Below are 11,839 nucleotides of genomic sequence, written 5' to 3' on the forward strand. Positions count from 1 at the left end.
CCGTGACTGGTGTCAGAGCCCACCAAAGGTCAAGGCCTATTTTCCCCAGCTACTGTCTAGATGGCAACTATAGCTCGGAAAGGCAAGGAACTTGCCCAGAGTCACATAGGGAGTTAACAACTAAAAGCCAGGCTTCCTGACTCCCAGGAGATGAGGTGAGGGTGAGAAGAGAACATGAGGTTAATCTGGGAGACAGAGAGGGAAGGGAGAAAGAGACATCTTTGTCCTCTGCCTCACGAGTGTCGGGGTGAGCGGGGCAGGGGCAAAGACGCTGAGCCTCGAGGGGAGGGGGAGGCAGATTTGGGAACAGGTGCAGGAGTCATGCCAGGAGGAAATCTGAGCTCCACCGGGTGTCGGCAGCCAAGATGAGCCAGAAAAGGGCCTGCGGGCCCCACCTCTCCCCCCACCTCACAGCCATGGCCAGATCCGGGCTGGGTCCCCAGCAGGCAAGGCTGGGGCAGGTGCCAGTGAGCCCTGGGCACAGGTGGCTGAGAGGGCAGGGGGCTCGGGTACAGAGGGAAGGCAAGAAATGGCAGCTCCCCCAGCCCAGCCCACACCACACTGCCTGGACAGAAGGGAGGATGGCACTGGTGCTAGTCTGCTAAGGAGCTTGCAGGCCTGTCACACACACCCAGTGACCCAACACTAAGTAAGTGTGTGTGTGTGTCTGTGTGTGTGTCAGTCGTGTCTGACTCTTCTGTGACCCACGGACTAGCATGGGATTTCCCAGGCAGTGAGTTGCCATTTCCTACTCCAGTGGATCTTCCTGACCCAGGAGTCAAACCCATGTCCCTTGCATCTCCTACATCGTCAGGCAGATTCTTTACCACTGCACCACATGCGACACCCCGTTGCCAGGGGTGGGAGGTGGGGTCATTAATTCAAGACCCGCTGTTCTTGGGGACAGTCCCAGCTGAGGACATCTGGAACCACATGGGACATGCCATCTGCCTTCCTGACACCCTCCCCGACCTGGGGATAACTGACACAGCAGGCCTGGCCCCAAGTGGTACCCCACTCCCTGCCTGAGCTGGAAGTACTGGGTCAGAGTACTAGGTGAGGGCACCTGTGGCTTTGTCCACACTTTCCCTCCACAAACACACACCTCTTAGCTCCTTGTTAGGACTCAGCCAGAGACTTTCCTGTAGGAAGGGTGGTCCCGACTGGTAGAGGTCTGGGACTACAGCTCTTCCTGGCTTGCCCCCCTCCACCCCCCCCACCATCAGGATACTATGTCCATCTGAGGTTCAAAACAAGAGCTAGATGTTTCTTCCAGGCCTTAGCTGGGCCCTGGTCATCGAACCTGAGATGGGGAAGGATCCTGCAGGCGTGGGAGGAGGCAGGGGTCCAGAAGCTAACTGGGCAGGAGAGGGCATGGCAGTGCTGGGGTAAGCTGGGCTGAGGAGGTGATGCTGGGAGGCAGCAAGAGGTGGCCCTTCCCTCACCAGTCCTCCCTGGTGTGTACTTTTCTTCTCCCCAGGAGAAGAAGGGCCAGGAAATACAGAAGGGGCCAGCTGTGGAGATCGCAAAATTGGACAAACTGCTGAACCTGGTGAGGGAAGTGAAAACCAAGACCTGAGGACCTGGCCTCCGAACCTGGCCCGTGTCTTGAACCTAGTTCTTGTAGCCCCTGACCCTGATACCCCAGTCCAGCCTTAGCACCCAGTATGTGTCTGACACTACCCCTGATCAGGTCCCAGTGCCCTGCTCTGGCCCTGGTCCCATCACCTCACCCCAGGACTTGGTCCTCAACCCCTGTTACCCTCTCTTACTTTGCACAAATAAACCTGTGTCTGGAAGTCTACCCACATCTTTAATTTTGCTACAGCAGGGCACCCAGGAAGAGGAGAGAATCTCAGGGTAGAGTCTTAGATCCATTTATTATCCAGCAAACAGTAGGAGGACCAGAGGAGGGACCCAGCCTGGACACCCTCCCATTATTGCCATGGATTCTAGTTTGCTTGCCCAACCTTGAGGGCCGAGAGGCGCTTGGCCTAGGGGGAGGGTGGACCCCACCCCCGACCGCTGGGATGGAGCAGAGTCCAGATGGCCCTGGCCCTAGCACCCACTCATGAACCCCTGCCCCAGGCCTGTCTACCTAGGGGCAGGGCCGCTCTTGGAGCCAGGCCGACCAGACACTGGGCAGCTAGGTCCAGTTCCACACAGGCTGGACTCTGAGTTCTGGACCCCAGGCCGGCTGGACCCTGGGATCCCAATTCCAGATGCCAGGTGGGGTGGACTTAAGTCCCAGACTCCGGGCTAGGCCAGGGGCCTTCAGGGCTGCAGCAGGTAGCTGCCTTCATGGCTGGGCTTCTGGGGCGGGGGTGCCTTCTCAGGACAGGGGCCAGGGCTGGAGTTGGGACTGGATTCGGAGAGGGAGTCGATGTTGGCAGAGCGCGAGTGGCAGGCCCAGCAGAGAATGACCCAGAGCAGCAGCAGCAAGAAGCCGACGAGGCCGTTGCAGATGATGGCGATGAGAGCCCCCTGGGAGAGGGCTGCCCCCATGACGGGCACACCCTCAGACGAGCACAGGCTGAGAAGCTGCCTCAATGGCAGGACCCATGCCGAAGCGGGGCGCTGGGACAGCTGGCCTTCCACACACTCAGCGATCCCTGGGCAGTGGAGATGTCTGAGCCTGTGGGGGGTACAGAGCAGAGGCAAAGCATGGTGAGGAGGAAAGGGGGGGGTGAGGCCGAGGAGGAGAGGGTGGAGAAGAGAGCCCCCTCCCATACCTCCGGCCTCCCAACACTTCACAGAGCCAGGACCTGGCTCTGGGCACCTGGATGGGGGTGTGGCCACCGTGGGGAAGCCGGAGTGGGCATGGCCTGGACCTGCCCACTGAATGTCCAGCCCTCAGAAGAACTGTACGAGTGGGTGGGATTGAGGAAGCCCAAGGCCTTGAAGGATGGGCACTGTGACCAGCTTTGGTGTGGCCTGGGCACCTCCCTGCTCTCAGGACTTCAGCCAACCAGCCCGGGAGACCTCCAGAGGTGCCAGCTCACACAGAGGGAACTTTGTGGAGGCCTGGCAGGCGTGTGTGGGTCTGTGTATCCAAAACTGTGTACCTAGGTGCGCCTCTCAGAGAGACCGTTTCACCAGGTCAGGTGCGTGTGTCTCTGTGTCTGGCTCTTACTCTGTCCCTTGGTTCTTGCCTGGACGTGCACCTCAGCCTCTGTATACCCACCTCCGGTGTGTACCCATCTGTAGCTCTCTTTTATATCTGTCTCTCTTATGTATCCCCATCTCTGAGTCCTGAGTGTCTCTCTTGTGTCTCCTTTCTCTCCTAGTCTATTTCTTTGTGTATCTCTGGATCAGTCTCTGCATGCCTAGGTCTCTTGTGTCTCTCGTCTCTCTTTCTTCCCCGCTGTGTGTCCATCTGTCCCCGTGGACGTGTCTCACTCCCCTCTCTGTGAGGTCTCTGTAGTTTTGTGCGTCTCTCGCGTGTCTGTCTTTGTGTCTGACTCTCCTTCTCCCCGGCTGTGTCTCTGAGTCTTAAGCCTCTTTATCTCCGTCTCTGGTTCTCAACCCCCATGCCCGTGGTGGGTGGGCCCCTCTTACCTGAGTTAAGCCCGGTGCGCGCCCGCAGGAGAATCCGGGGTAGCGGGATGCTGGGCGCCGAATGATGCTCGGGAACCTGCGCGGGGGGGCGGGCAGCGGGAGGCGGGCAGGGGTGACTTCCCCTCCCCAGGCCCTCCCCCTCGGCAGCGCAGCCTCCGCCGGCCGCTCCCGCCGCGGCGCGACCGGGGCGGCCTCTGCCGCGGGCGGTCTGCAGCGAGCGGCCACCTCCTCCCCCTGGGGCGGCGCCTCCTCCGCGGCCGCGGCCGCTCGCCTGCTCGCACGGCGGCGCTCGGGCGGCGGCGGCGGTCTGGGCGCGGAGTTCGGCTAGGCTCGGCTACGTTCGGCTACGTTCGGCTGGGCTCGACTGGTCTCTCGGCTAGGCTCGGCCAGGCTCCGCCGACCGCAAAAACAGCGAAGGAGCCCCGCCTCCTGGGAGGCTGCGGCCGGCGGCTTGCCGGAGGAGGAGCCATCCCTCGCCGCTGCCGCTATTTAATTGGCTCCCCGTGCCAGGCTCCCTTGCCATTGGTTGTGCCCTGGGGAGAAGACTGGCCCGCCCCTTGTGCGGGCGGGGGCGGGGGTGGGAAGAGGGCTGAAGGGGCTATTCAGTCTGGATCCCTCCCCCGGGGAAAGGGACAGGAGCCGGACCCGCCTACCTGCGGGGATTTCTTGCACCTACCTCACCAGGAAGATCTGCACACCCAAAAGCTGAGAAAGGCCAAAGCCTCTGTATCCCTCTACTTGAGGGGACCACCCCTTCATATCTGCGAGAGGTCTCTGTCCTCTTCATCTGCAGGAAGGCACTGGGATACCACATCCGGGAGGAGACCGAACCTCTCCTGGTGTTGAAGTCCCCTATACCCCGCACGTCCACTCTCACCTGAGTGTAAACCCTGCATCCCCACTTCAGAGGGTCTGTGGTTGGCTCCACATTCCCTCGCCTCAGGAGGTGTGAGCAGCTCTGACAACCTAAGTTGTTTTGACACATGTTGAGTTCCCACCCAGTATCGGTCAGGGCTTCGTACTCTGACCTTCTATGGGGGAGCCTAGGACAGAGGGGAATGGGGTATTTTGAGGGATGGCTTAGTCCCGGCTAGAATAGAATCAGGCACGACTGTCCATCCTAGAAGCTCCTGACTCCTCCATCTAGAAGCTCTCCTAAGAGAAAGGTCTGCTTGGGCAGGAGCCATCAGGTAGGGCTTCCTACCCACCTTCATATGCCAGCGATTCCTCGTGTTCTGAATGGACCCTTTTTTCATTCCACTAGACGTATTCTCCCATGGGTAAGCACAGCTCTGAAGCTATTCTGTGAAGTCTTCTCAGTGCTCCCAAATCCAATGTTAACTTATCTCTGGACTTCTAGATGCAAATCCAAGTGCCAGCCAGAATCAGTGTCGTTGATTTCTGGTTCTGCCACTTAACTAACTTTGTGATCTTGGGCAAGTTACTCAACCTCTTTTAGCCTTGGCTTCCTCATGTGTAAAATAGTTTAGCCTCAGTTTTCTCATCTGTAATAGCTACCTCTGAAGATGGTGTTTATACCAGACACATCTCAGCAAATGCCGCATCTCAACAAATGCCAAGTGACACAACCCCAGGGATCACATGGGTAAGGGACCCCCTTCCCTCAGTGACATCTCTATAAATCCAAGTGCTGTCTTGAAAATGAGACAAGGAAGGGTAAAACAACCTGAAAGGCTGAGTCATCCAAACCTATTGAGTTACTTAGACCTGTCTAAAATAAAATTTCAGACCCGACTGAATTTACCAGAGAGGATTAATTTTAGTTTCCCCTGCTCCTGTTACCCAGCAGGGTGGGGGCACTGTGGACAAGATCAAATCAGTTCTAGGAAAGAGAGAAGACTAATAATATTGCACATCTGAGTGTAATATGAGTGAATTTGTGACCCAGCTGCAGGAGTTTAGATTTTATCCAGAAGACAGTGGGGAGCCACTGAAGAAATTTTGAACAGAGGAGTAAATGTGATCATATTCAGAAATTAGAAGGATGATTTGGGCTGCTGGGTAGAAGGAGGGATTGAAGGCATTTGAGAGTGTAGGTAAGGGATTGAAATGACGTAGGGAAATAGGAATGGGGAGATCAAGAAAGCATTGAGAATATAATTCTCTAAGTTACAATTGTCAGGACTTAGAGCCCTAGACCTATAGGATACGGGGAGTAAGAGGGAGGAAAAGTCTGGGATAACCCCCTGGTGATAGGGATGCATGTGTGTGTGTTCAGATGCTTCAGTTGTGTCTGACTCTTTGTGACCTATGGACTGAAGTCCCCCAGGCCCATCAGTCCCTGGGATTCTCCAGGCAAGAGTACTGGAGTGGGTTGCCATGCTCTCCTCCAGGGGATCTTCCCCACCCTGGGATGGAACCTGGGTTTCCTGCATTACAGACATATGCTTTACTGCTGAGCCGCCAGGGAAGCCCGATGATGGTGGCACTGTGATGCTATTTGCTAAGAGAACACAGGAACAGGAGGAAGTTTCAGCAGGGGTTTGAGGTGGAGAGGTGATGAGTTCTGTTTTGGGTATGTTGAATTTCAGGTACCAATTGGCCATCCAAGTTGAGATGTTGACTAGAAGGTTGGATGAACAGGTCTGAGGTGCAGGAGAGAGGTCCAGGTTGAAGATAACATTTTGTGAGTTTTAGCAAAGGAGCAGTAGTCAAACCAGGAGAGTGAAAGAATTCACCCAGGAAAAACAGGAACTGGTTTAAACAAAAAGATACATTTATAATCAGATACCTGAAACCTAAAGACAAGGATGCCTCAAGGACAACTGAAACTAATAGGTCAAAAGCCATTAACTTCTCTCTCCACTTTTCATCTCTCTTATTTTCTGCCTGTCTCCTTCATTTCCATCCTCTGCCTTGCCTCAACATTGTCATCCCCACCCCAAGACTGGCTTCCAGTGCTCTTCTGGTCCATGTGCTGAAAAACAAAACTTCAGACAACCCCAAAGCTTAAAATTGTACTGTCTAGGCATCCAAAAAGACACTGGCTTTGTTTTCTTGGCTGCAGTTTGCATGTTACTCAGGAAGCACTTTGATTGGCTCAGCTTAGTTAGAGGCTTGGACCAATTAACTGGGTCCAAGGAATGGACGAGGATCAGATTGCTTAACATGGCCCTACTGTCATAACTGCATGGACTTCGGGATGAGTAGAACAGAAGAAGAGAAATTCTGAAAAAGCTGAATGGCATTTGTTCACTATAGTTCATTGTTTGCATAACACAAACACATTGTTTCCCTATATGTATGATTCCAAAAATGCCCTCACCTATATAATCCAACTATCCCACTATATATATGCCAATAAATTAACTTCCTTTTCAATGGAGGACAGCTCAATGACACATCCAGCTGCTGCTTCTGGAGGGTAAATCACAGGACCAATATTCTTCGTATCCTTTAAACAACTCCTCCCCACCCGCCCACAAAAAAGCCTCCTGATATTTAGAGATGGAAGAAATAGAGAGTAAAATGGAGTAGAAAGAAAGCATTGTATAGTGACCACTAATTATATAGTGGCCATTATATAGTGGCCATAATAGAATGTATTTTGACCATGAGTAACAGTGAAAATGATGGGACTAGAAAATCTCTTGGCAGCTATTGGTTGACTCACTTCTTTGACTACAGAGTTCTCCATCAGCCAATCTGGCTGCCCCAGGTTTTGCCCACAAAGATGAGATTCCTTATCCAGTGCTCTGAGAGCACCATTGTGGGAGGGTTTCTCTATGGGACACTGAACTGATTAGCACTCCACTTTCTGGTGGTGTCTTAGGGATTTTTCTGGAATTGAGCAGTCACACATCTCTGCATTTATAAGGACTGGATATGATTTTATTTTTCCTCCCAGACGACACTATTCTTTTACAACTATTCGTTGAAAATCAGCCATCTGTCAATTTCATCTGGGGTGGGGGTGGGGAGAATTCTGTTGGCTAATATCATATTTCATTGATCTTGAGGCCCATTTTTTTTCTAATGTAAACAACTCTAAAATCAGAATATATCTTACCATTAATGGCATGTAACAGCCTCTATTTTTTTATTTCAAGCCTCTATTTTTTTTTAGTGATTCATATTATTCATTTAGTAATTCAAATAACTTGCCTCTTATAATTGATGGAACATGCGATTTACTAAATATAGCAATTTTATCAGTCAGAGTTCTTGCTCACAAATAATGGAATCCACTCTGAATAGTTGAAGCATGAAAGAGATTTGTTCAAAGATATCGTGTAGCTCAGCGTTGTTAGGAGGGTTAAGGGAACGGGCCTGAGGCTGTTTCTAGGAGCAACACCCAAACCACATGGCGCAACCTGATGAGGAAGTGGCAGTCATCACCGCTCCAAACACTAAGCCCTATGGCACTTAAGTGGTAAGAACTCAGTGTTTGTTTTTTTTTAATTAGAGGATAATTACAATATTGTGATGGTTTCTGCCATACGTCAACATGCATCAAGAACTCCGTATTGTAACCACGAGGAAGCCACTGCTGTTGCGACTACCACTTCCAAAAGCTAGACACTTGTGCTATAGGAAATTGAAGTCCTATGTCCAACCTGCCTCATTTCAATATCGGTCAGAATTCATTAAATAACACAGTAGTTACAAACAAACCCCAGATCTTACTGGCTTAAAATAGCAAAGATGTATTTCTTGTTCAGCTACAGTTCCAGTATGGGTGAAAGGGAGAGGAAGAATCTTCTCACTGTGGTCACTGAGGGATCTCAGCTATTGGAAGCTCCACCAGCTTATGATGCCACCTTCTTCTTTTTTAAATAATTTTTTAAAGTATTTATTTGGTTGCACTGGATCTTAATTGAGGCACACAGGGTCTTTTAGTAGTGGCATGTGACCTCTTCATTGCAGCATGTGGAATCAAGTTCTCTGACCAGGGACTGAACCTGGGCCCTCTGCACTGGGAGTACAGAGTCTTAGCCACTGGACCACCAGGGAAGTCCTGATGCTACCTTCTTGATATGAGCCTTCAGAGTTGGCTGTGGCAGAAGAGAGTGAGGTTGGAAAGCGTATACTGGCTTCTGCTCACACTGCATTGATCAAAACAAATCTCATGACCACAAGCACAGTCCTCCTGGTGCTTAGAAGGAGAGGAGAACCAGAAATACTGCTGAACTTTAGTGATATTTACCTCGCTCAGATTGCTCACTTCCAATCAAAGATTCACGTGGGGGAAGTAGCATGCCTGTAGACAAAATGCAAGGAGTGCTTGGAATTTTAGTCCTGACTTCTGTGTTGAGGAGGCTAGGTTTTTAAATGAGAATTTTGCCCAGATAGAAACACTACTTAAAAGTTGAAAGCATCCATGAATACCGCAAGACTTCCACTTCCATAATCAATGCTAGAATTTTGTAGAACCACACTCTCTGAATCTTCAGGTTTGCCAAGAAGATGCAAGGTTTGTGCCAGCTCTTGGAGCAGTTTTTCCTTTTTAGCACTATGTCTGGAAGCACTTTTAGTCCCTCTGACTGTGGTTTCTGGCTTCCTGGGACATCACAGGCTGGAGTGACAAGGCTGGAAACCTTTCTTCAACCTGTCCTTGAATGATGCCCTTGGCTTTCCTGCATCCTATTCAAGTCACTTTATGGTGAGAGGCATCATCACGTTTGCCTGACAGGGTGGTAGTGGTGGTGTTGTTTAGTTGCTAAGTCGTGTCCGACTCTGCAACTCCATAAACTGTAGCCCTCCAGGCTCCTCTGTCCATGGGGTTTCCCAGGCAAGAACACTGGAGTGGGTTTCCATTTCTTTCTCCAGGGGATCTTCCTGATCTAGGGATTGAACCCGGGTCTCCTGCATTGATAGGTGGATTTTTTTTTTTTTTAAACTGCTAAGTCACCAGGGGAGCCACACCTGGCAGGGTAGAGATATCCCAAATGGCGGTCTGAAAGCAGTTAGAGGACTACAGAGCAAGTTTTAACTTATTTAACTCAGATATGGAAATGTTTCAGTCTTGACCTCAGACTGCTAGGAGCTAGATCATTTATGCACCTTGCTGAACTGCAGAAGCTAAGTTATCAGCTGTTCTCTGATATTGATGCCCTGGACCTGAGAGGCCCAGGTCCCAGCAATCAAGATGGAGGTACATTGCAAGAACCAGAGGCACTGAACAAGCCCTGCTTGTCATCCCCACCTGCCTTCTCCCTCCCCTTTCTTCTCTCCAGACAAGCATCTTGCACTTCCTCAGTCACCACAATAATAATAACAAACCAACTTCTGATAATGCTCAAGTTGATAGTTTAAATCCAGGTACCTAACAAAATGTTGGTTCATCTTTCAGTTCCAGTTCAGGTTTATGCTTCTCAGTTCAAACTCCAAAATTTCTAAGGACTTGCTCTCATCAGCCTGGCTTTGGTCAGGTGCCATTCCTTGCACCAATTATGGAGCCCTATACCAAGGTCACAGATGTGGAGCCCTGCACCAAGGTCATCCCTGAAACTGACTGAACCCCATAGCAACCATTGCCATGAGCCCCCCGATCTAAACCAGCCAGCCCTCTGACTCCGTATTAGATAAAAATACCCACCTTGTTACGCACCCTATAACACCCTATTGATATTGTTGTTCAGTCACTAAGTCATGTCCAAATCTGCAACCTCATGGACTGCAGCACTCCGGGCTCCTCTGTCTTCCACTATCTCCTGGAGTTTGCTCAGATTCATGTCTTTGAGTTCGTGATGCTATCTAACCATCTCAGCCTCTGCTGCCCTCTTCTCCTTTTGCTTTCAGTCTTTTTCCACATCAGGATCTTTTCCAATGAGCTGGCTCTTCACATCAAGTGGCCAAGTTATTGGAGCTTCAGCTTCAGTATCAGTCCTTTCAATGAATATTTAAGGTTGATTTCCTTTAGGATTGACTGATTTGATCTCCTTGCAGTCCAAGGGCATCTCAAGAGTCTTCTGCAACACCTCAATTTGAAAGCATCAATTTTTCAGCACTCAGCCTTCTTTATGGTCCAACTCTCACATCCATATATAACTACTGGAAAAACCATAACTTCAACTATATGGACCTTTGTTAGCAAAGTGATATCTCTGCTTTTTAATACATTGTCTAGATTTGTCATAGCACCCTAACCAATCACCTAATGCCACCCTTCCAGCAGGAATTTTCTTTGTCTTGAGGCTATAAAAATTGGCTACTAGCCCATGAAAGGTGTTGGTTCTCCCTGGTCTGTCAGGGGATGAACCCACTGTTCTAACAGCATCTTCTGCTCTAATAAACTCTATTCTCCATTCATTCTGCCTCATGTCTGGAAATTGTTTTCCAGCCTATGCTTGGGCCACAACACCAATGACCTGTGGAGAGGGAAGGGAGGTGGGGTCATAGGATGTGACTCCCATGAAACCATATGAGTAAAAGGCTGTTCTCACCAGAAGGGAAAAGAAACATGAAGGAGGATACCATACTGATGTTCATGGATACAGGGGAAAAGTAGTTTTATGTTCTACTATATTTACAGGAAGGAACATAGTTTTAAGGAAGCCAAGAAAGGACAGACGTTCAAGAAGGAGGGAGAGATCAGCAATCCAGAATGCCAAAGAGAGGGCCAGGTAGTTCGTAGGAAGGGACCATTGGACGTCAGAACAAGGAGGTTATTATCTTGGCAAAAAGCAGCTCACTTTATATTTGCAGTGGGCAGTGGAGATGGGGTATAGTGGTTTCAGGAGTAAGTTCAGTTCAGTTCAGTTGCTCAGTCATGTCCAACTCTTTGCGACCCCATGGACTGCAGCACACCAGGCATCCCTGTCCCTTGCCAACTCCTGGAGTTTACTCAAACTCATGTCCCTTGAGTCGGTGATGCCATCCAACCATCTCATCCTCTGTCATCTTCTTCTCCTCCTGCCTCAATCTTTCCCAGCATCAGGGTCTTTTTAAATGAGCCAGTTCTTCACATCAGGTGGCCAAGGTATTGGAGTTTCAGCTTCAACACCAGTCCTTCCAATGCATATTCAGGACTGATTTCCTTTACGATGGACTGGTTGGATCTCCTTGTAGTCCAAGGGACTCTCAAGAGTCTTCTCCAACACCACACTTCAAAAGCATCAATTCTTCGGTGCTCAGCTTTCTTTACAGTCCAACTCTCACATCCATACATGACTACTGGAAAAACCGTAGCTTTGACTAGACAGACCTTTGTTGAGAAAGTAATGTCTCTGCTTTTTAATATGCTATCTAGGTTGGTCATAAGTTTTCTTCCAAGGAGCAAGTGTCTTTTAATTTCATGGCTGCAGTCACCATCTGCAAT

At 50.2% G+C, this 11,839-nt stretch overlaps 2 protein-coding genes across 3 annotated transcripts in view; one reads left to right on the plus strand and one right to left on the minus strand.

The window, feature by feature from the left end:
- Positions 1–1,804, plus strand: part of LOC120866428 (dynein intermediate chain 1, axonemal) — a 68,896-nt gene extending 67,092 nt beyond the window's left edge. For both annotated transcript variants that reach the window (XM_040244165.1, XM_040244159.1), the window contains exon 20: positions 1,481–1,804. In XM_040244165.1, coding sequence (XP_040100099.1) covers positions 1,481–1,579 — 99 coding nt within the window. In that variant the 3' untranslated portion in view covers positions 1,580–1,804. The remainder of the gene's footprint in view (positions 1–1,480) is intronic.
- A 64-nt stretch (positions 1,805–1,868) lies between these two features.
- On the minus strand, positions 1,869–3,783 carry LOC120866444 (adropin). Its single transcript, XM_040244188.1, has 2 exons — positions 3,559–3,783; positions 1,869–2,635 (listed from the first exon to the last, which is right to left on the minus strand). The coding sequence occupies exon 2, from the start codon at positions 2,503–2,505 to the stop codon at positions 2,275–2,277; it is 231 nt and encodes a 76-aa protein (XP_040100122.1). The 5' UTR covers positions 2,506–2,635; positions 3,559–3,783; the 3' UTR covers positions 1,869–2,274.
- Between the last annotated feature and the right edge of the window lie 8,056 nt (positions 3,784–11,839).

The sequence above is a fragment of the Oryx dammah genome, unplaced genomic scaffold (genome assembly GCF_014754425.2).
Source record: "Oryx dammah isolate SB20612 unplaced genomic scaffold, SCBI_Odam_1.1 HiC_scaffold_1, whole genome shotgun sequence".
Lineage (NCBI taxonomy): Eukaryota > Metazoa > Chordata > Mammalia > Artiodactyla > Bovidae > Oryx > Oryx dammah.